Below are 24,234 nucleotides of genomic sequence, written 5' to 3'. Positions count from 1 at the left end.
CTGTCCCAAGATTTACCGATTCTTTCTGAGCACATGGCTCACGTGATGAGAAGGAAACCACTGAGACTTCAGAGATTCACTTGGTTTGATGCTTTCCCAAGTCTGAACAAACCCTTTCAGCATGCCAAGGAGCCGAATGATTTCCTTCTCATTGAGAATGAACACCTTGTACCAGTAGATCTTTTCTCAGGAGAAATGCTAAGGTATTGAGGTAGAAGGTCACCACAGGGCCACTGTCTGATTTAGAATAAGATGGTTTCTTTCTTTCTTTCCAAAATTTTTATTTATTTATTTGAGAGAGAGATAGCACACGAGCAGCAGTGGGTGGGAGAAGGAGGCATCCATCCCAGGGCTCCATCCCAGGACCCTGGGATCATGACCTGAGCCAAAAGCAGACACTTAACCAACTGAGCCTCCCAGGGACACTGTCGCACAGACTCTGACCTGCTGTTCTCTCCGTGAATCGCTCATGCTCACTGGCACAGGACATGGCCCACTACCCCAGATGCTTTTCTGATTACTTTGCTTTAAAGAAAATGGTATAAGTGCTTGATATAATTCAGAGCTAAAAGGCACTTGCTTCCAACGTTGATGTCCTCTATTTTAGGATAAAATCTCTCACTGTGGAATCCTGAAAGAGCAGGGGAGTGCCCCTGTCTGTGGGGCTATAAATCACAGCCAAGAATAACTTTCATTTCAAATGAAAGCCTATTTCAATGTCCCTGACATACACCTGCCATGACTTAGAAATATAAGGAGCCGATTTTACTGTGGAAATTAAACATACTCAAAGTGCCATTTTAAATATTAATTATCCGTATTTGTTATAGTCAGTAGTCCGCTGGAGACAAATGCCCGCCAAGTTTACTGACCCGGGTAAGGAAATTCTTAAGGAACATGGAAGGAACATTGTTTCTCAATGCAAATGCCCCCTTTTAAAGGGGTGAAAGATATTTTGACAAGATTTCCTGAGAGGGTCTGAGGACTCGTTTTAAGCTGGAACAGCCAAGTGTCTTCAGAGTCTGGGAAAGCCTTCAGCATCATGAGCCCTTAGAGCTGTGTGGCGTGTCTTTGCAAATGTCTTTGACTCTGCTTTGTGCAGTTAGGGCAAGAGTTTATCCATGAGCCAAATAATCTCAGCCTTAAACATCTCATGTTCTGATTCCCCTCAGCTTTTCTAATTTAAAAAAAAAATCTAAAGGCACACACAAAAGGAGTGAATTTTGGATTTGTTTTAACGGTCAGTCCTTTCACTCTGCCTGGATTTCTGAGCAGTAACCTCCAAGTCCTAACCTTGAATTTGAACTGCATTTATTTACAAGGCCCCCTGTGGGAGTAAATGCCCCCTCAGCAGAACCAGAGGTGGTCTCATTGTGGCAGTTTCTGAAATAGCCAAAACAGGACGCAGTCTGCATGGCCAGCAATCAGTAAGGACCATCCGCTTCGTGAGAGAGTAAGGTATCAGGGAGGTCAGTAGCCTTCAAACAGGAGTGTTAGGAGGGCAGTGAGAAAACTGGGGAGAGGTTCGCGGTGAGTGAAAGGCAGCCCAGAGGTGTACGTGCTGCAGCTGCCGCCGTGTAAGGAGTGTGCACGCGTGCGGGCCGAGAGCCGAGGACCGCACGGAGATCGTCACTGCCGGGTAAGATGGCCACAGGCGACACTTTCTTGGCCTACATTTAAAGAACGTTTTTTGATGTTATGATGCGGAATTTTTAAATGATGATAAATCCAGCGCTAATGTATCTTAAATAATGGAAAAACCTGGGCGTTTGTTTCCCCTAGTTATTCCTCACAAAATCGGCCGAGTCATAGAGGGAAGCCCAGCAGATCGCTGTGGAAAGCTGAAAATCGGAGATCACATCTCTGCGGTGAATGGGCAGTCCATTGTTGAGCTGTCCCACGATAGCATTGTTCAGCTGATCAAAGACGCTGGTGTCACCGTCACACTTACAGTCGTTGCTGAGGAAGGTAAGGAGCCCGTCACGTTGCCTTGCACAAGCTCGTGTGAGTGACACAGGACGGAGCCCTTGGAGGCCAGCGGTTCCTTCCAGCACCGCCGGCAGGACCGCCGTGATAGAACCGTTTAGATACTCTGGAGTCTCCTCGTTTGCCTCTTCCACTGAATGAATTTAAGTGACAGTTTATTAAGAAGTTGTCAGTAGCTCGAGATAAGGAATCCAGCTCGCGAGTGGTGGCTGTTTCTCTACAGGCTGGAGAAGCAATCACCCAGAAGGGAGAGAGATTGGTCATACTTCTCAGATCTTATTTTCTCAAAATAATTTGTTCAGTTTCTGCTTGCTGGCGTGAGAGGAAATCCTCTAAAGATTCAAAGATAGTCACTGTTGCTGTCAAGCCTTTTGTGTCAGGGCCAGGCCCAGTGTGCCTGTCCTCACCGCCAGGGCTTTGTTCTGCGAGGCGCTGTCTAAATGGGGGGCCGGGCAGTGCATAGGAGCAGCCCGGAAATGGGGCATAAAATGCACTTAGTGTCTTGCCTTGCTTTAGAGCTGTCTTTTCGTCATTAAGGGTTTCTAATTAGGAATTTTGAACAGCACCCGTTAGTGCTCTTTGTTCATGAATTACAAGGTAAGGATTACATAATGTGCCTCTCATTTTTCCCGAGTTTGCAAAACTAAGAGCGGGGAAGCCCCAAAGCGCAGAATTAGGGTGAGTCCAGCCATCTTTCCTGTTCAAACCCCGTGTACTGTAATGGTTGTTCATGGCCCACGGTGCCCCGTGGTCTTCTTAGTGTCATCAGTTCTGGGATCTTTTTGTTCTTGATTCTTCCATTCTTCACTCTTCCCGCTGCCCTTCCCTCCCACATTCATTCGTAGCCAAAGTAGTATGTGACTCTGCTGCCATCCCAGCGCCGGAGGGGCATTTCCACCTGCATGTGAGCTCTCCAGCCCTCGGACCTGGTGACATCCCTGCCCCGGCCCATTTCCCTTTTCTAGTCTGGTCCATGCTCTGCCAAGACTCTGTCCCAGACTCTGCTGCTCCTTCCTCCTCAAAATCCCCACTGCAGAAGCCCAAGTGTTTCCCCATTCTCTGCACAGAAGGTGTTTTATGAGTTTCATCCCAGCTTCCTTCTACAGATTCCTTCCAGATCCGCTCCAGAGCAAGGCCTCTTTGATCTCTGTGCCCATGGTACCCCCCCGCTCTGTCCTGTGAGGCCCCCGCACTCCGCCACCCCGCAGTTCACTGAGCATTGCTCCTGTGTGATGGTCTCCCTGCTGAAGTGCTCTGCTTTTGGAAGACAGTTGACTGTGATACTTAGTAGGTGGTCAGTAATTATTTTTTGAATGAAGAAATGAGTTCAATGGATGAACGAATGGACGAGGGAATGAATGAACAAAAAAACAAAGTAAAAGTCAGGCGACTTTCAGTTCTGTGCCAGTACCTAGCTCAGAGGCGTTAGATGCCCAATAGAAGAAGTGAGGCCTGTAACAGACATCGTTCACGGACACCTGTCAGCTAGCTGGATGACCTGAAAAAGCCACTTAAGGTTTCTGCCCTGCAGGTTTTTATCTGTATAGTGGAGCTGATAATGTCTATTTCAGGATCTCCATGAAAATTACAGTGGAAAACATACCTAGTCTGCATAAGTGCCCTGAGGTGCTCATCTAATGGTAGCTGGGTCATTTCACCCCATCTTTGCATGACTGACCCCCACATCTGGGCTTCTGCCCACATCTCACCGCCTAAGGACAGAGTAGCCATATTTAGTAAGCACTTAACACTATGGCAGGTGTTAGAAACACTTGACATCTGTTCAGTTGTTTCATGCTCAAACTAATCCTAGGTAGGCACTGTTGTTTTCCCATTCTGTAGATGAGGACACTGAGCCTCCCAGCACTTAGAGAACTTGCCCACAGTTACAAGGCTTCTGACAGAAGCAGAGTGGGAGTCTGCAGACTGGCCCCAGGATTCGCGCTCCTGACTGCTATGCCTTTCCCAACCACAGTATCCAGAATGACCCTGCCCGCCCCAGTCCTCTCACGCTCCGCCCTGCTCGACTTTGCTTCCTTGCACTGATGCCTGCCTGAGATGAGTGAACCTGTGGTTTGTTTACTGCCGTCTCCCCTCCGCCACAATGCAGAGTCAAAAGATTCCTGAAGTTAGACTTCTTGTCACATTCAGTGCTGAACCCCAAGGGCCTAAAACAGTGTCGGGCACATAGTAAGTGCTCAATAAAAAAAGTTCTTGAAGGACTTTGGGGCAGGTTTCTTTGTCTCCCTTTGCTCACTATGATTACTTCGCTCTCCAGAGCTTGCTTTTTAGCCTTAAATTTGTTCTGTGCCCCACAAAGAAAAGTAGGCATCGGCATCACAGGAGATCGCATTTTAGGTTTGTTTGGAGGATGAGGTCTGTAGTACACTCACGTCAGTGTGCCTGGCACGTAGCTGCGAAAGAAGCTCCCTCAAGTAGTGGGACCAGCAGTCCTCGTGCTCAGTGTTTCTCTAGCCATGTGTCAAAAGGACCAGTGACATTTCCAGCCCACCACAGCCAGCATTTTTGTGACATACATAAAAATGAAATGAAAAATAAAAATCAAGACATAAAATCATTCTGTCAAGTCATGAGAAAATGTTTTAAAAGCTTACTCTTGGTCTCTATAGGCGTCTTACTGCTGACCAACCCAAGAACCACACACCCAGTAGCTACAGGATAAAGGGCTCAGTAAGAGAATTAGTAAAAAAAAAAATTGGGGGGCCAAAATTACCCTTTATTGTGGATGGTGTTTGAGAGGTTATCCAAGATTGCTCAGGCATTTTTCTTAAAGGAAAAATGAACTTTGACGCTGTGGTCCGAATACTTATGGTCGTACTCAAGATTTTCTATATAGGGCCAGTCCGTGTTTAGGCGAAATAGAACAGTGGAAGGAAACCCCCCAGCAGTACATGCTTTAGAGTCTGTTCCAGGGGCGCCTGGGGGGCTCAGTCCGTTAAGTGTCTGCCTTCAGCTCAGGTCCTGATCCTAGAGTAATGGGATGGAGCCCCATGTCGGGCTCCCAGCTCAGCAAGGGCAACTGTTTCTTTCTCTCTGGGTCTCCCTTTGCCCCTGCTCCTATGCTCATGTGCTCATGTGTTCTCTCTCGCTCACTCCCTGCATCTCTCAAATAAATAAATAAGATCTTAAAAAAATAATAGTCTATTTCATATGTAAACACAGCCTGTTAAAATGCAATCACATTTGACCCATAAAAATCACATTTCAGTCTTACACCTTATTTTATTGTATACTCAAGTGTTATTAAACCAGGGAAACAGTCAGAATCTCTTCTTCTCAGGAAAAAATGTCTCTTCTGTCCATAAAAATCCCATTCATGGAGTTTGTAAGTCTTCCAGGTTTCTCATTATATTCAGTATAAAATCTTTCAACTGCACTGAAGAATCAAATGAATATTCATCGCCCTAGAGCTGTTTTCAGAAATCACACCTTCAGATCTATAGCTCAGAGCTGCGGCTTTTCCCCTGGGGTACTGCTTCCCTACGGTCCAGAAGCTGCTCGCTGTTCATAGATAAAAGACAGCTGGAAAGAGAAAAAAGTGGTCCTCCCATTCTGTTTTTTCCCTTTTACCGGATACTATTGAATAGTTAGGGTTTTTGCCCAAAGAAATGGGTTAACCAAGTTCCCAAGCCACATGTCACATCTGCTATAAAACTCTCCACCGACTGGTAGCTCAGGGCTCCAGCCTTGCCCGCTGCCACGCCACCAGCCACCGCTTCCGCACCAACCCGTGCTCCCGAATAGGACGGCAGTGGACCGCGCCTGGCTCTTCTTGCTGACTGTAAAGACGTCTGCACAGTGTACTATTTTTCCACGTTGATTTCTCCTTGCGTGTTAGGTTCTGGCCATCCCAGGTCTAAGAGTGACACAGGTCACCCAAGCTCCCCAGGGCCATGATAAAATGGCTCCGGTAGCATTGCCACCAAGTTCTCTGCCTTGTTTTCCGTTTATTTATCTGTTTGTCCCCATCTGACTCTATTTTCTGCTGTCATTACTCTCACTGCTCCCACTGGCAACCATTCCCGTGTGTGGTGTGTGCCTCATTTATTTTTAAAATACATAATTGTGTGTGTGTTAGCATTTATCTTTGAGTTACATGGGATTGTGTTATAGATTTCATGTTGGTTTTCTTCTCCCCATTCCCAGAACCGCCGTATGTTTGTTTCTTTGGCGTCCCGTTACTGCTCCAGGATCCGAGCCAGGGTTTCACAGGACATTTATTCGTTCATCTGCTTCCCACCCCCCCTTGCATGTGAAGCTGTAGCTCATTGTGATTTTGATTTTTGTTTCCCCAGGGACTAATGACCTTGAGCCTTTTCATGTGCTTTTGGCCATCGGTAGATTTTTCAGTGGAGAAATGTAGGTTCGGGTATTTTCCTCCCTTTTAATTGTATTTTTGATTGTCGAACTGTAAGACCTCTTATATATTCTGATATTAGATCCTTAACAGAGCTGTGCCTGCAAGCATTTTCTCCCATTCGGCAGGTCGTCTTCCCGCTCTTCAAATGCTGCCATTTGATGCCCAGAAGTTTAATGTTGATGAAGTCTGATTAATCTCTGTTTTGTTTGGTGTCATAGCACCAATTTTAAGATTTATCCACTTTGCTGAAGGAATATAATCAATTGCTTTTAACAACTTAACAATTTTTCATAGTATGTGTTTAACACACATTACCCGCCCACTCCGCCCCCCAGACAGCCACCTCATCACACGCGCTCCTGATAATCATGCCCACATATGTGTACCTTATAAACAGTGTGAGAATTTCTTGGAGTGAAGTCGGTCTATCAGAGCGTAGGCATGTGCTTAACTTGAGCAGGTGCTTCCAGCTGTCCCCTATCATTGCCGTACCTACACTCTGAGCAGCAGAACACGGACGTTTCTAGAGCTGTATGTGTCCACCAGGATGGGGCACAAGTCTGCTTTCAAACCCGCCCAAGTATGGGAGGTGTCCTCATTGGTGTTTAACTTGCATTTCTCTTATTACCCATGAATTTGCGCATCTCATCAGATGCCTGTTTGGGGTTTTTTTTTTTCTTCTATTGGATTGCGTCTTCACATCCTTGACTCCCTTTTCTTGCGGGATTTCAGTCTTTTCCTTGTTGATATTTAGAGATTCCTTAGGAATTTTGCAGGAGTTTAGTTTGAGAAAGTACAGTTCAGTCTGAGAAAGTACAAAGATCTTTTCCTGTCGTCTGTATGTTAACTTTGACCATGGTGCCCTCCACTAAACAGAGCTTCTGAATTTAGACGTGATCCCATTAGCCAATTTTTACCTTATGACTTAAGCTTTTGAAGTTATATTTCAGAGAAGTTACCCTTGCCCACCCCATGTCACAGAGATTTTCTCTTACATCATCATCTTTTTGATTTGTAATTTTGCATTTAGTTCTTTAGTGGATCTGGAGCCTCCCTTTTATATGTAGTTTGGGGAGGAATCCAACTTTATTTTTTTATTCCCATATGGAGCGGGTTTTTCTAGCACAGGCTGTTAGATCACTTCTTTTTCTCATTGGTCCATGTCACCACCACTCCTGTACCTCCCCTTTCAACAGGAGTCTCCTAGCTCTTCCCTTCTATTGACTCATCTGGTCTTGGGTTAATTTACATATACATTTTTCATGGTAATATACATGATATATTTTTATTTTATTTTATTTTTTTTTTAAAGATTTTATTTATCGGAGAGAGCGAGCACAGGGAGACAGAATGTCAGGCAGAGGCAGAGGGAGAAGCAGGCTCCCTGCCGAGCAAGGAGCCCAATGCAGGACTCGATCCCAGGACGCTGGGATCATGACCTGAGCCGAAGGCAGCTGCCCAACTAACTGAGCCACCCAGGCGTCCCCAACATGATATATTTTTAAAGTGTGTGTGTGCATGTATACATATCCATACATGCTTTAAAAAAAAAATCTTTAACTTTGTGCTGTATGCTAGTATCTGTCTTTTGAGGCAAGTTTTTACCCAGTCACCCCCTATACACATTCCAAATTTGACTAGAAATTCATAAAACTTTCCTGTATAAAATTTTAGAGGAGATTATGATGCTCCTGCAAAAAAAATCCAACTGCAATTTTTATTTAGATATATTGAATATATATTAACTTTGGAAGAATGTATACTTTTAAATACTAAGTCATACCACCTAAGAGCATGGGATGTCTTCTCTACTTATTCAGATTATCTTTTGTGTCCTTCAGTAGAGTTTTAGAAAGTACCCTCATAAGATTCTCACTGTTCTTGCAAAGGATGATTCATGGTACGTTATTATGTTTGTCACTATAGTTTAACTATGAAATTTTGTGTTTTTCTCTGATACTATACTTTCTCTTAAATAATTGCACACAGAAACCCTAGCAAAAGTTTAATTCTCATTGAGAGAGAGAGATCTACTTAACCCATTGCTTTATTATCTGAAGAAATCTCAGATAAAACAGAGAGAGCATAGGCCTGTTTGGCATCATGGGATATTTAACTTTGAGAATTAGAACAGCTCTTAACACAGAAGTAAATTGGAGAAGCCATGTAGCATGGGTCGAAGGACTAAAACTGAAAAAAACAAAACAAACAAAAAAACCCAGTGATAGAAAGTTTTATTTAACCTTTCAAGGACAAGGAAGGAACATGGGAATGAAACCAATTCGTGGTCCCGGATGCCACAGTGACACGCCCATCTTCAGGGAAAGGTAGAGGAGAGGTTGAAATGGATCCGCTGCTTTTTCCTGTCCTGAAGTTAAAACACCCATTGCGCCAGCCAAGCTAGGAAGCCAAAAAATTATCTAAATTGGACTCCTACAAAGGTGCAAGTATCTCCCCAGTCATCATCTTGTTGATAGAAGTAGTTTCTCCCATCAGTTTCCTTTCCCTTAATAGTAGCCATGAATTTACGACAGACCAGAATTCAGCTATGTGATGGGCCCTTAAGGTTAGAGGCAGGTAACTTGAAATTGATGTACCCAGTGAGCAAAAGTGGAAGGACTTCTGGGAATTTCTGGTGGGTACAGGAATATAAATGTAAATGAGGTGTGATTCCTGCAATCAAGGAGTTCGCGGTCGAGCAGGAGAAACAGGTGTTCTCCTAGCGCTGACACAAGGCGGAAAATGCTATGAAGACAGTGTGCCTAAGTGGCCAGGTAGAGATTTCACAGAGGAGGTGACATTTTGAACAGGAGATGAAGTGGGAAGACACAAGTGCCCAGGTGATGAGTCTGGATGGTATCTTACGAGCAATAAAAAGTTACCGTGGGTTTTTCAGCAAGGCAGAGGAAGGCTGGGTTTTCAGTTTGCATGCTAGGACGGGCATCCAGGAAGCAGAGTGAGGTTGGTAAGGAGACCAGCAAGGAGGGCCAGCCTAAGTAGCTCGTTAAGCTAAATAAGAAGATAAGGTTCATGATAGTAATTTAAAAGAGCAACAAATTTCCAGGGCTCCCCCCCCTCCAAAAAAAAAGTTTATACTCCACTCTTCCTAAGCACTTGATTTTAAAGCATTGAACAAACTTTTGTTAAGGTCAGTATTTCAGAATGTACACTTTAAGAGAAATACAGCCCCAGGTAAGACTTTATCATTTTGTTGATGATAATGATAATAGAAACATTTATATAATGAATATAATATGCCAGGTGCTATTTAAAGCTTGTTTAATACGATAACCCCACAAGGTGGCTATAATTCCCTTTTTCTGGATGAGATGATTAGAAGCACAGAGAATGTAAGTAATTTCCTCAAGAACACACAGCACGAATTGCATGGAGTACTGGATGTGGTGTATAAACAATGAATTTTGGAACAGTGAAAAAAATAAAATTGAAAAAAACCACACAACTAGTAAATGATGAGTCAGGCTTAACCCCTGTCAGTCTTGACAGAGTTCATGGTCTTATTCACTAAGCTGTGCTCCCTTTCTCTGATATTTTAAATATCATGTGTTTAATATATAGACAGGATAAAACAATCGACAGTTCCAGCTTTACAAATATAAGTGCGACAGCCTTAAGAATCTCTCTTGACTGGTACCTCCTGTGACTTGCCATCTCGATGCAAGCAGTTTCTACCGTGTTTAGTTATGAAACCTGCCCTCAAGAAGGTCTGGGGCTGCTGGCGATGATACAGAAATAGTAACTTTTTCCCCACACATTTGTGCTCTCAGAAAACAGAAGCAGCGAAGTCTTTGCAAACATTTGTCAACTCTTGGGATGGTTCTAGAAGTTTGCCTTAGGTATTCGTGTGAGGCAAAATAATGGCTCCAGTATTAAAGATGCAGGTCACAGATCTGTGTGTGGTTTGCAGACTGGCTTCTGCGTCCCAGCACTCCTGAGACCCATCTGTGTCATCTAGAGTTGTTTACCTGTTGTGGGGTGTGTGCTCTGGAAGGATACAGGATAGTTCCTGGCGCTCTGCCCTCTAGATAATGCTGTCAAGTGTAGACACTTCTGATTTTCGTGTGGTATAGATGTTCAAAAGAATACGATTCCTGTTTTCTTCAAACATGAGCATTCATCAAAGCCACAGGGGAAGAAATGTTAACGTTCCTATTCCAGACAGCTGACTGCCATGCTGTCCGCGCGGTAGTCACTCGGATCAGGAAGGCTGGAACCATGTGCTAGCATAGTCTCACTTTTGCACACCACTTGGCCTTTGCAGTTTTATGTACAAAGTCATATTTTTATTGTCTTCTCACGTGAACAGAGCATCACGGTCCACCATCAGGAACAAACTCAGCCAGGCAAAGCCCAGCCCTACAGCACAGACCCATGGGACAGTCGCAGGCCAACCACGTGGCTGGGGACAGGTGAGGCTGGTCTTTTTTCTCTCATCTCCCCACTCCTTAGCACCCAGCCCCACTCGCACCCCCACACAGGTACACAGTCAGTTATCTTCCCACACCCTCCCCTTCCTCGGTACCTCCTCCCTCCTGCCAGCTGCATCCCCGGGCACAATAAGTATCCAGTCATGCCTGATGATGGGGATTAGAAAAAAAAGTGACAGTAGCTTCTGGCTCTGCTACTCTTGGTCCTCGTAACTTTGGTAGGAAAGCCGCAGAACCACATGCGTTGCTCTCTTCTCGGACTACCTGAGCAGACCAGAGCAATATTTGTACCTATTTCTTTTTCCTCCTTTGTTGAAAATACTAGCATGTAACAAAAACTAGATTTCCAGAAATTCGGCATCTTCACGGGCACTGGCACTGCCAGAGAGCTGTTTCTCACCGACGAGGTCAGCTCATCTCCCTCTGGGTCAGTTAGTTGAGTGCAGTCTTCCTTGCTATAAACTACACCGAGATGCCCTTAAAGCAAAAACCAAACCAAAACAATGGGAGGTGCTGACAGACTCGACGCTGGAGTTAACGGCCAGATTGCCCAGCACCTCTGGTACTAGAAACAGTCTGCCTTCACGGCGGTTCGTCAGGAGAATGGCCAGCTTCGGACTAAAGAAATTAGTCTGCCTTTACTTTCAGACTGTTTTCATTTTCTCCGTTCAGAGAGTGACTGGATTTCTCTCTTGTAGAAGTGCTCTAGAAGGTGAAATTGGGAAGGATGTCTCCACTTCTTACAGACATTCATGGTCTGACCACAAGCACCTTGCACAGCCTGACACGGCGATGATTTCAGTTGTTGGCACCCGGCCCAATCAGGTAAACGGACACCGCACCCCCCAGCCCAGAGGTGGACTGTTATTTTCATTGGCTACATTACTGACACTGGTGACTTCTTACTACAAATCATTTCGGACACATTGTTGCCAAGGTTGATAATTCTTAAAGACTTGCTGGGTATTTGGCATTCCATTAGCTTCCACGAGAAGATGTGAAGGGTGAACAAGTTTACCCTGGAATTGGAGAACTGTGCACCCTGGGTCGGGTACTTAGAAACAGCGGTGTTGGAGTTTGCCGAAACCCCTCCCCAGGGAAAATTAGTCAAGATCTCCTTAAAGGAAGCATTTCCCCAAATTCTATTCTCTGATCATTCTTTTGTATGTTGACCCACTAGTGGAGAAAACATGTGATCTTCAGCTTAATTTAGGCTGCATTTGTAAAGTAGCTATTCAACCAAAGCTTACATTCCTTTCTTACGATATAGAAATGCATATTGAGCGTATAAGTCATAATCTCCCAGCTCTAAAAGTAGTCTCTTCAAACTCTCAATAGAACAGCCCACAAAAACTTACTTTTCTCCTACTTCTTTCTTTCCCAGAGCCTTGGTTGCTACCCAGTGGAGCTGGAGAGAGGCCCCCGGGGCTTCGGGTTCAGCCTTCGCGGGGGGAAGGAGTACAACATGGGGCTGTTCATCCTGCGTCTTGCTGAGGAGGGCCCCGCCATCAAAGACGGCAGGATTCACGTGAGTTGGCTTCCTCTCCCAACCTTTGGTTCTTCCTCCAGACTGAAAATGACTGAAAATAGTTGATCAAAGGGAATGCAGAAACCTCCCAAAGCTAAGCAGCCAAGTTTTCTGTCCCTAAACCTGAAAGCAGCTGCTCCTTGTTTCACTTTCGGATACCTGGTGATTTCCTGTCCTCGCTCTGGTATCCTGGGCGCTACCGCAGTGCTGCTGTTTTTACATCTTGACTTTAGGCCATAGGAAACTTACTTTTGGCTTACACAGTCAACGTTTGAAGGCAAATGAATTAGTAAATAAAATATACTTTCATCTTATTAAAAGTCTTAGAAAAGCCAGGATAAAACAGAATCTTTAACTTCTTCCCAGAAATAATGGGCTCAAGATTTTTTTTTTTTTCCTCTCAGCTACCCACAGAGGTAGACGGAGATCAAAAAGCATGACCCTCCCAACCTTTACTAGTATTTGAAAGACTGGAATTCATCTGGGTAATGGTTCATCCCAGGTGTTCTCAACTCTGAAACACTGTAGCTTTGTACAGGGCCCTGCAGCTCAGACTGTTTCTGCAGGAAGGTATTTCCCCCCCTTCTCTGAATGTTACTTCAAGAGGAGTGATATATAGGGACATGTGCTGGCCTCGATTTTAAAAAAATAATTATGGTGGAAATTTTAAATTCTAGACAGCCTTCCCTGTACTGCTCAAGAGAACTTTGGATTTCTCCCTCTCCCAGCAGTCGGCAGCAGGGAAGATAATTTTTGTTTAAAAATCAGATGGTATATTCTAATAATATTTGGAAAAGGCTTCCAGGTGATTGCAGTCTTGAATTTTCCACATCACTGCCCTACTCCCATTACTCATTTGGGAAACATGTGTTGAGTGTTTGCTTTACCCAAAGCTTTTATGAATGAGGACTGAATGAGCTGGGAGAAGGGGTGTCCCTAAAACAAATAAGACACCACCCTTTTTCAAAATGACCAGACTTATGCACAAGTTCAAAGGAGGTAAGGATGAGTGGAGATTTTGCAGAATGGGTGGCACTGGAAAGTGGGTAAGATTTCAGTAGAGAGAGCGGTCCTTTTCCTTCCCCTCCCCTTTAAAAAAAAAAATCTATTTAGGTATACTTTAAATCTGTTGGGTTTGGTTTTTTTGTTTTTTTTTTTTTTTTTAATCTCCCATTGTACACCTGCCTGGGTGGCTCCGTTGGTTAAGCATCTGACTCTTGATCTCAGCTTAGGTCTTGATCTCAGGGTCATGAGTTCAAGCCCTGTGGTTTAAAAAAAAAAAAAAAAAAAAAAAAAACCCTCCCATTGTATTGAGTGTCATTAAAAAAAAACAAGCCAAGAACTAGGATATAATTTTAAAATGTTGATTGCAAATATAGCCCTCAGATGATGCACTAATCTCACTAAACAAATAAAAGGCAAACAGGCCTTAAGCAGACAAAGTTTGTTTCTAAAATATGTCATTCTTTACAAATGAATGGGAGCTTTGGACTTCCATGATTAAACCAACTAATTTCAAAAGCTCTGATATTTGAAAACAAAAGGAAATAAACTATTATGATTATGCCCGGGTTTATTCTAAAACTCAGAAATTAGCTTTTCAGAGAATTCTTTTTCTGGCTACCAACCTTTCAAAATCCTGACTTGCTAAGGATCATGGGAGTTTTGTTACTAGTGACCACTGAGTCTGGGGGCCGTTGCCAAATGAGGAGAGTTTATCTCCAGCAAACTCACGCTATGGAGCTGCCTGAACTCCCTACCTGCCACGCCCCACCTCCCCCTTCCCTTTCACCTCCCCCCAATCCCCTATCCCCCAACTCCCTGGCCTTGTCTTTGTTTCTGTATTCTAGTATCTATACCTATCATGTCAATGTCTTCAGCCCCGATACAGTGCCTTGAATGGTTATAGTAGATGCTTTGTAGATATTTGTTGAAAGAGTAGAATGGATGAAAAATACTTAAAATGAGAGAATTGGCTTTTTCAAGATTAGCTGCCAGAACTTATTACTGCATAGACAGGTCTTGGAATAGATAAAGCAAGTGGCAGACAGTGTAATAGTGTAGTTCAGTAGGATAAGGAAAGGTTAACCTGTAATACAGATGGAAAGGTGTTGAGAGGCAAGGGCATCTCTACATTTAGTGGGTCCTAAGCCATCCATAAATCTGGTTAAGATCTGGAGAGGAGTGAAAAAGGTGTTCTGGGAGAAGAGAATGAGATCAGCTGAGTGGGAAAAGCTTGTATTAGGGGATAGCATCAGATTTAGTTAGATCTTCACTATAGGACAGAATCAGATGTAGAAAAGGTGGAGTCTGGCATCTTCCAGGCAACACGTGTTTTCACTTAGTTTTAGTTTCACAAAAACCCTCTAAAGGGAGGCGGCATTATCCCTACTTACCGATGTAAAACTGAGGCTCAGGAATACTAGGGCCCTCTCTAAGGTCACTGGGCCTGTGATGGCCACAGTGGGACCCAGGGCTTTGGTTCCGTAAGCCTAGTCTGTGTGCTTCCCACATCAGGCCCTGGCTGGCGTGTGTCTGGATTGGACTGTTTAGGGGAAGCATATTGGTTCTCAAGGCCTTCTGAGATCATGTAAGCAGTGTGCTAGAAATATTATTTTGTAATTTTAATACAAGATGTACATTTTGGGTGACTGTTGTTAATATAGTAACTTTTTTAAGGAACAATTTTTCTCTAGTCCCTCTTCCACTTCGTTTCTTCCTTTGGTTTTTCTGTTCTCCTTTTCCCTCCCTTTGATTTCTCTCTTCTTTCCTCTCTGTCCCCCATAATTTTATTTTTCAATAATACAAACCTGAACCTGAATTATTCATTATTGGTTCTATTTATCAAAACATGTATTCTTCATTTTATTTTTGACACATTCAAAAATTTTTAAAGTAACAGAATTTTCAAAGAATGTTCACATTTCTATCTCAGAGGTGCCTTTTTTTGTTTGTTTGTTTGTTTGTTTTTAAATCTCCAGCCTGTACAGTCCAGTAGAGAAGTTTCCCCCTCACTGAGGGCCTTTCTACCAGAAATTTTAAAGCCATGAGGGCTCTAGTGTCCTGTTAAAGTTAAACAAAAATGACACCTGGTGGCAGATCTGTTCAATTACAAGCTTTATTGCAATTCATTTGTTGTACTAAGAGAAAGAACTAGGCAGCTTAGGACAGTGAATTTAATGTGACTGCAATCAATGACAACCTTAGTATGTTTCACAAGACATACCCAAACCATGTTCTCAGTAATGTCTGCCTTAATTTTCATTTTTCTCATTATCAGAAGTATTTTATACCCAGTACTAACTTATCATGTGTATTTCCTTATGCAAATAATTTTTCTTCAGTCACTCATTAGGGAGATCTGAGTATTGACTTTTGTCTCACATATATTCTAGATACAAGCTTGTTTATTAATTATACATATATTACTTTTTCCATCCTGTTTATCATTTTGTTTAAAGATTCTTTTTCTACTATGTTAAATCCATCTATCTTACTTGATATTCTCCATTTCTTCTCCCATAAACATGCAGCAAAACAATCTCTCTTCTTTCTCATAGTTGACATTTTTTGCAGTGTAGAGAGTGGGGTACAGCCTCAGGTGAATCTTCTCCTAATGCACTTGAAGTCTTTTTTGGCAAGATGGGGAAATAGAGAACTTGAAAAGTAACATTTGTCTCTGTTTTATCAGGTAATCAGGTTTTATCTCATTAAATCCTCCCCTGTGCCCCAAGGTGGGTGCTGATATTGTCCCCATTTAACAGGGAGGAAACCGAGCCCACCCAACCAATAGGAGGTAGACCCAGGAGCGAACCACAGACGCCAAAGCCCAGCTTTCTGGCCCCTGTGCTTTGCACGGTCTGTGGATTCAGACTTCCCCCAGCCTCTGTTATATAATTATTGGGTCATCTTCTGTTGTGTTATTTCTGGATCATTTTAGTAAGCTCTTATAAATATTTGAGCTTCTTGGAATTTCAGTAGTTTTCCACTGTTCAGTTTTTCTCTTTTGAAGCCAGTACCCTTTGCATGCTTGTCACCTTGAGACATATTTTTAAATCACTACCATTGTTATCATTAATCAGGTCCTTTGCCAAAAGTTATACTTGACTCACCTATATTATCCCTTTTTTTAATAACTAAACAGCATTTCTAGTATACAGCAGTGATACTAACATCTTTTTCTGATCCCCAGTTTTCTGTTTCATAGGGAAATTATTTTACGTTTAAGTCATGAGTGTAAACCAGTTACTGGTTTTAAATAAGTATCAATATGTGCTCCAGGCTGTAGTTTGTCAGAGTTTCCATCTCTGAATATCCCAGTTACCGAATGCCTCGTACATGTACAGGGTGCATGGGCAACACAAAGGAGTAGGCAGTTCTCCCCGCAGGCCCGGAAAGCCTTCAAAGATGAGGAGCCCAGATTTTAGAAAATAAATGCAAGATTCCGGTCAAGTTGGAAAGTACCCTTCACGGGTAGATCATTCAGTGACAGGCCTGTGGCAGGCCTATGACAGGCGCTGTGATCCACAGTATCCTGTAGATCATAGCGAAGTTACCTCTGGTGGCCCTTACTTATCCTTTGGTGGAAAACTTAGAATCTGATTCATGAATTCAAGGGGCCTGGACCCCATTTACTAGTCATATAAAACTTTCTCCTGCAGGATTTCTAGAGTAAAGCAAGCTGACCACTGTCTCTTCCAATGGCTATCCTCTGTCCACACATCATTGGCCTTAGCACTATAGCACTGTGTACAAGTTACACGTCTGACAATTAGCAAGCTTGGGTGGCTCCAGAGCAGCAGAGAGGAAGGATGCATCGTTTCATGTTCCTGTGAATGTTCGCTCTCTAGGTGGGTGACCAGATTGTCGAAATCAATGGAGAGCCTACGCAAGGCATCACACATACTCGAGCAATTGAGCTCATTCAGGCCGGTGGAAATAAAGTTCTTCTGCTTTTGAGGCCAGGAACTGGCTTGATACCTGACCACGGTAAGTCACGTAGCTCACCTGGAGCCGAAGGTGGCCGGGGTGTTAGAGAGGGGGCAACAGCAGGAAAGGAAGCTCTGGTGGAAGGGGAGAGAGGGTTTACTGGCTAGTTCAGAGGTAAACAGCAGAGCCATCTGAAACTAGTTACACAGCAGAGTTATTGTAATACTGCAGAATCAGTGCCTTTGGGCCTGATTGTTTTGTTGAGATGGAATTTGTAAAGCAGTTTCCACAGGAAACATATAGTTGCTTTTGTAGAGAAATGTGCCTGTAAAAAAACAAGGATATGGGCAGCAAGTGATACATTTGAAATCTCTTCAAATGCTAAGAACTTTAGGCTTTTCTGGTCACTTGCCGAAAACACATTTCTATGGCCCACCTGCGGTCAGGGAGTCAGATGTGGGACCACGTCTGGACTCCAGTGCTGATCCTCAGTTTCCCGGGTTTCACTGTATGGTTCTGAAGTATCACAGGATTTGCAGCTCATTGTTGAATCGAGTGCACTAGCCTAGGAGTAGAGTACCACACCCCTGGGACGTGTCCCTTCCAGTTTCCTCCCCCCAGCCCCCAGAGCTATTGAGGGACAAGTCTAGACATGACCTCCTACAGTCCCCTCCAGTCTATAATTCTTTGACTGTGTGATCTTCCACCACCTGCTTGTAAACCATACGTTCCCCGTGACATCTTTGCTAACTGCGCTGTGATTTTTTTTTTTTTTTTACATAGTCCTAGGCTTTTTCTCTTCCTTCTTCAGGTTTGGCTCCTTCCGGTCTGTGCTCCTACGTGAAACCTGAGCAACATTAAGGCTTTCAGGGCTTTTCTTGGTCTTTCCTTAAAAAGACTTGGTAAATTTGCATGTCTTGTAAATCACTTCCTTCTTTTTTTTTCTGTTTAATTAAAAATGCTATTAAATACATCTCTTTCTATCTTCTGCACTTTTCAGTTCTCTTTTGACATTAAATTTGACAGCTTAATGCAAGAAAATTATTGACAAATGCCCAAGAAACCTCATTCTGGCTACCACAGTTGGGTCTCCTTTACTAGTGATTTTGGCATAGCTCTATCCTTTGATAACAGCCAAATTAGTAAGCTTCCTGGACCAAGTAATTTGGTTTGATTTTATTATTTCTTCTAAGTTTTTTATTGGGCGTTACTACTTACCATATACAATGTATGAATTCGTCGTATCATGAATACATAAATTATTGGAAGAATGACTGTTACTCTGTGTGTATTTAAACAGCCTACGAGTACAACCACCTCGTGTACAAGCGCAGCTGTCTGCATGCTTGTCTGTGTATACGGCCCGCCTTTATCGGGTGCGCTCAGCGTATATACTCAGATTGTTTGAGCAGTTAGTCCAATTCAAAGGGCTGTCAGAGTTTAAAACTTACAGTTCCTCTTTATAATTCTAAAATGTAATAATGTCCCACTCAAATCCCTCTTTGCAGGTGATTGGGATGTTAATACTCCTTCGTCTTCAAATGTGATTTATGACGAGCAGCCACCATTTCCCCCACCTTTCCATTCTGCTTCCGTATTTGAGGAGTTTCCCGCACCAGGAATTGAAGAATCTTTGATGAGAGTTCAGATATATGAAAAGACAGAGGAATTAAAGGATGGTGTGCCTGAAAAGAAAAGCACTTTAAATGAAAATCTGTCTGATAGAAAGCAGCACTCTTTTCTCCAGAAAAATGTGAATAAAGGGGATCCACCTAGCAGTCATGGGCAGAGTGACAAGAAAAACCTCTTCAGAGTAGAAAACGGTGTTACACAAAGAGGCAGATCTGCTAGTCCCAGAAAGCCCGCCGGCCGACACGCAGAACATTCGGACAGGCTTCCCAGTCCTCTACTAGCTGACCCCAAAAGAAGACCCAGAGATCGATCACTCAGCCCCAGGAAAGGGGACAGGAAAGGGGGGCAAATGGACACCAGGGCAGGTTCTGGACAGGATCACTGTGGAAGAAGCAGAGGACGGTCTTCCAGCCCAAAAAAGCCGCAAAAGCCTGAAGGAAACAAAGGCCGAGTGAACACCGAAGCCAGATTACCAGAGTCTGAGAGTCAGAGAGGAGGGGGCCGGGCGAGGGACGGGGCTGAGCAGATCTCCGAGGGCAGAGAAGAATCAGGTGTTGTCTGGAAAGACACAAAGCAGAGCCAGTCTGGAAAACACAGAACACGGTCTCCAGAGAAAAAAAGCAAGAGAATGGAGGAAAAGTCTCTCCCATCCAAAAAGACTAGTACTGCCGCTGGTAGAGTACTATCTGACCGGGAGAAAGGAAAGAAGGCAGCCTTAGGAGAGACAAGCTCCAGCAAAGAGAAGCCAGGAGAAAATGCCAGAATATCAGACAAGAAGCTGAAGCAGGATCCTGAAGAAAGGATGGTTTTAAACAAAACCCCAGCTCCCCGAGGAAAAGAACAAGAGGTGGCCGACAAAACCAGAGAGAGCGGAGGGTTCCAACCTGAGAGCGCTTCTCCCGTTAAGAAAACACCCATAACTCCGGGGCCCTGGAAGGTTCCAAGTGCACACAAAGCCGCAGGCACTACCGGTGTGGCTGAGAAACGGCTGTGACCTTTGGTATAAAACAAAGAAAAGCAAGTTGTAATCTCTTCTTACTGAAAAATGGCATTTTTCCAAAACAAAACCCCAAAAAGTCATTTTTTTCAGAAATTCTGAAGCACACACATTTTAATTTGAGCATCTTTTTAGCCAGGCTGCATGAAGGGCCTCAGGACTGCTGTGAGCCAACTGTCCCGGGGCAGCCGCCCATCCGCGTGCAGCTGACGTGCCTGCTCCTGGGGGGGCCGGCCCGCCTCCGTGGGTGTCCCCACCCACACGTGCAGATATGCACGGTGCGGTCACAACTCACTTGATACCTGTGCCAAGTTATCTACTGTTTCATGTCTCTTTTATCTGTCTCACTCAGCTATTTCCACAGGAATGAAAAAACTAGGTTTGGCTTGGAAGTTGATATTCTCAATAGCATGCTGCATGTTTACAGAGAGACACATTTGAGTCCTTGCAGAAGAAGGAACTGTTAACTCATCATTAAACATGGCAGTTGCCTTTTCTACCAGCTACTGGTGATGGCCCAGGCCCAGCTTAAAAATGAAACTCCAGAACATCACTACTGAAAAGAAAAACAAAATGGAGTCAGAAAGTGACACTCTCTTCATGTTTTTAATTCGGCTGGATCAGGTATTTCAAGTAACTGAAAGATATTACTTACAGTCAGATGTTTAAAATGAGCTAGTGCTTTAGGCAATGAAGAGTTCCCCTCCTGCTGTATTATCCAACCCTGATGTGGTCATAGCATCTCAGGTCACCCTTTTCCTTCAGTTTATTTCGTTACGAAACCAGAAAGAAGCATGTGGAAATACTGCTTACTGCTGTTCAGAGAAAAACTGCCAGGTTTCTATTTCTGGATATTTGGGTTGGACCTCCTACTACTCATTCGTTAGTCGTTACTACATAGTGCGTACGTGAAGAGTCAAAACATGGTACAGATTGTGAGGGCCTCAAGCACCAGGCAGTTTCACAGATCCAGGACCAGGCCTCTGGCAGCAGCTGTCCAAGCTCAGGTGTTTCGAAGCAGAACCTGCGTTCAGACCTGCCAGTAGACAGCCCTTGCTAGATCTGATTTCGTTTTAGTTTTTAGCTACAGTAACTTATTTAAAAAACAAGAAAGGGAGACTAGACATCTGCTTAGCTTGTACATTTTCAGAATTCTTTTTAAAAGCCTAAGTAAAGATGTTTGTTGGGAGGTAGAGACCATTTTTAGCTCCATAAAAGAGATCGAGGATTTTCAGGCCCCAGAAGCACCATTCGGTAGCAGCAATGAATAAAGGAGCGATCTCAGAACACAACCATTTTATGGAGTATTCGAACACACCTGTTCCGTCACCCGGGTTCATCTTGTTCTTGTGAAACATGGTACGTCCAGGCCCTGTCCTCTCAAGAGTCCGACTGTGAAAGTCTTTAATGTACCAACTGAAGCTGCCCTTGTAGCTGAGACATACCTTCCCAGAGCGAGATTTCTGAAATCCCCTTTCATCCAGGACTGTATTTACCCACCTCTTGTAACTACTTGAATAGAGAAAAATTAGGAGACTTGATCCATGCTAAGAATTTAGCACCACAGAAATGATTTATTTTCCCTATAGTCCACAATTAGTGATAAAAATCCTATTTTTATTGTTAACTGTGACATAACTTTGATATCATATGTTGTCAGTCTGATGTGGCTCTTTTCTTTCTAAGTAACCCATTACTGTACTGACTATATACCGACTTAGCAATGTGGCCTTGGAATGCTAAGCAAAATATGGATGTACTGGTTGTAAATGTTTATATATTGTACAGTACCTTTATATATACACCTGAGGTTCTGATTAGAGAAAGAGATCTGTAAATTGCTCGTTATTTTTTATATAGATATTAAAAAAACAAAAACAAATACAAAAATCTTTTTATGGCCTGCATTTCTTTGTCTGTCAGGCTTATTTAATGTTGCTTTCCCTTTACAGGGCTAATTCCTATCACAGTCTGTGTCCTCAAATAGATTTTGTTCCTCCAAGTGAGGAATTTTCAAAATCCTACAATCAGGAAGACTCAGTATGATGAATTTTCCTTTTATCTGTATGTAAACCTTGAAATTATCATTATACCTGTTCATTGTAAAGAAAATAGCTTTGCAGAAATAATTCGCTACCCCTCCAAAATCTTTCCCTACCCTGTCAGAGAGAAAAGGACTTGTCCTATGGGAAGTTCAGCGAGTAGACCTTGCTAATGGATAGAGTAGTGTAAGTCCAGTAAGGTCACGAAAATTTTTCATCAGACTGTGGCATTTCAGCAGTAAGTCATTTCATTTACTATAGGTTTCACTTACTTTCAGAATGAAGTGTTTTGACTTGGGTTTCATTTAATTTTTGGTGTGACTGATGCCCAAAACCTATTTTACGCCCATGGTTATTTTACTCTTGCAGGTAAACATAAAGTCCTACCATTGCATGAACTCACACTAAAAGTGAAACCCGAGCCCCACAGTGGAGCTGCATGCCATGGCAAAGGCTGGTCTAGGAAGTGGCACCAAAATAGTTTGGGTGGACCTGTCTTCTCATGGAGTTCTGGGACGCTAGTGCATTGTCTTGCTACCAGTGAGACACTGAGATCCTAGTTACATCAAACTGCGTATAAACCAAGTAGAAGTCTCAGACGCAAAAGCATTTGGCTTTTTATTTCTACATGACAATATCTTGGGTTTTCCCTTTAAATAGATATTCCCACGTAGGAAAAGCCAGATGCTTTTAAACACATGCACAAATGAAGAATTTCATAGTATGTCCGACATTCAAAGAGTGTGGTTTAGAAAAGCAAGGAAACTTCAAATTATTTAAACTGTGTAACAGTCTACCTCTACAAAGATGTGTTTAAGCTGAAGCTCAGTCCATAGGTTGCTCCTGCAGAACACTGGTAACTGGTATAAAAACAGACTTTTGCACAAAATGTGACGTTTCGCTCTAGAATGAAGACTATATCAGAGCAACTTTTTACGTCATTGTGTCATGCTCCAATGCCTAAGAACTATATGCGTGTGTTAAACATAACAGGTTGTTTTATTCAGGCAGCTCTTTACTGGTCATGCTCTCAAGGCTTATCAGCAATACAACGACTTGTTTAAAGCATGCCATAATTATTACATGAAGTCTGTAATCTCTGCTTTAGTTAACTGAATTAGTTTAAGAGAGCCACTAACTTGGATCAGTCTTCATTGTTGCTGTGCAAGACAACCTCATGGGGAGAGCGTGATTCTCACCACTAGAGAACTCCGAATCTTTCTCATCTACACTAAAAATATGAAAACATAGCCAAGTGCTTTAACTTAGTCTAAACCTATGATTTTGACAGAGAATCCTTTGAGAATTTGTCTGTTTCAGACAGTGAAACACTGTTTCACAGTGTTTGCAGTAAAGCCAAGCAGAACTATTATTAGCAAATACACAAATCTAGAAGCTTATTTTGTCCTTAATAAACAATCATTTGTTACCTTGAGTAATACCTTACTACAGCTTATATGCTCAGGCATGCTGCAGGGAAGGTATGGAATTATTGCACATTTGTGAAATTCAAACTTCCTTATTCAAGATGGACACCAATCACTGCAAGAAGCAAAGGATTACTTTAAATGATTAAACTAGTCAATACCTGTATACATGAGATTAACTTTGATGAACTTCTCCATAATCCCAACTCCTATGCCATATTGGGAGTCAGACCCACTTAGCCCACTATGAGTGTGTAAATCTAAACCATTTCAAAAGTGAATAATTAATGCAAATACTCTGTGGGATTTAGAATTTTTCTACGTGTCTTTGAAAGTCAGGAAACCATATGCTAGTTAGACAAGTGTTTAGTTATTCAACTATACAAAATATTTGGCTTATATTATACATTAGCTATAATATTATACATATTTAGGAAATTTCAGGTTGTACCTATATACCAATTTTAAAAGGGATAATTTTTCCTGATACAAATTATTAAGTGAACAGGTATTTCTCTTAACCTTCAATAATTATTACTATTCCGGGGCACCTGGGTGGCTCGATGGGTTGAGCAGCTGCCTTCGGCTCAGGTCATGATCTCGGGGTCCTGTGATCGAGTCCCGCATCGGGCTCTCTGCTCGGCAGGGAGCCTGCTTCCTCCTCTCTCTGCCTGCCTCTCTGCCTAACTGTGATCTCTCTCTGTCAAATAAATAAATAGAATCTTTAAAAAAATAATAATAATAATAATAATTACTATTCCAATTAAATGTATAAATGGTCTAATCTAGCCCTGTTTTTACATCTTGGTTTTGTTTCTCTGTAACAGCTAAATCTTACTGAAGTATATTATAGCTCACCCTTTT

General features: G+C 42.9%; 2 protein-coding genes and 1 long non-coding RNA gene across 10 annotated transcripts in view; 1 reads left to right on the top strand and 2 right to left on the bottom strand.

The window, feature by feature from the left end:
• MAGI3 (membrane associated guanylate kinase, WW and PDZ domain containing 3) overlaps positions 1–20,040 on the top strand; it is a 231,521-nt gene extending 211,481 nt beyond the window's left edge. The window contains exons 16-22 of one of the 3 annotated variants that reach the window (XM_082685037.1): positions 1,783–1,968; positions 10,695–10,797; positions 11,514–11,640; positions 12,200–12,343; positions 17,194–17,332; positions 18,781–19,709; positions 19,752–20,040. In XM_082685037.1, the coding sequence (XP_082541163.1) occupies positions 1,783–1,968; positions 10,695–10,797; positions 11,514–11,640; positions 12,200–12,343; positions 17,194–17,332; positions 18,781–19,709; positions 19,752–19,898 (1,775 nt within the window). In that variant the 3' untranslated portion in view covers positions 19,899–20,040. Of the gene's footprint in view, positions 1–1,782; positions 1,969–10,694; positions 10,798–11,513; positions 11,641–12,199; positions 12,344–17,193; positions 17,333–18,083; positions 18,175–18,780 lie in introns of all 3 variants that reach the window. The other 2 variants (XM_082685038.1, XM_082685036.1) reach the window with 2 other exon arrangements.
• Positions 15,439–17,837, bottom strand: LOC309841707. Its single transcript, XR_014299264.1, has 2 exons — positions 17,709–17,837; positions 15,439–17,597 (listed from the first exon to the last, which is right to left on the bottom strand). It is a non-coding gene; the product is annotated as an uncharacterized lncRNA (long non-coding RNA).
• PHTF1 (putative homeodomain transcription factor 1) overlaps positions 18,434–24,234 on the bottom strand; it is a 67,544-nt gene continuing 61,743 nt past the window's right edge. For 3 of the 6 annotated variants that reach the window (XR_014299261.1, XR_014299262.1, XR_014299263.1), the window contains 2 exons: positions 19,789–19,899; positions 18,434–18,957 (listed from right to left, as the gene is read on the bottom strand). The gene's annotated coding sequence lies outside the window, so the exon portion shown is untranslated. Of the gene's footprint in view, positions 18,958–19,788; positions 19,900–23,373; positions 23,486–24,234 lie in introns of all 6 variants that reach the window. The other 3 variants (XR_014299259.1, XR_014299260.1, XR_014299258.1) reach the window with 2 other exon arrangements.

Source organism: Mustela nivalis, assembly GCF_964662115.1.
Source record: "Mustela nivalis genome assembly, chromosome: 10".
Taxonomy (NCBI): Eukaryota; Metazoa; Chordata; class Mammalia; order Carnivora; family Mustelidae; genus Mustela; species Mustela nivalis.
This window is presented reverse-complemented; position numbering and strand designations above follow the sequence as displayed.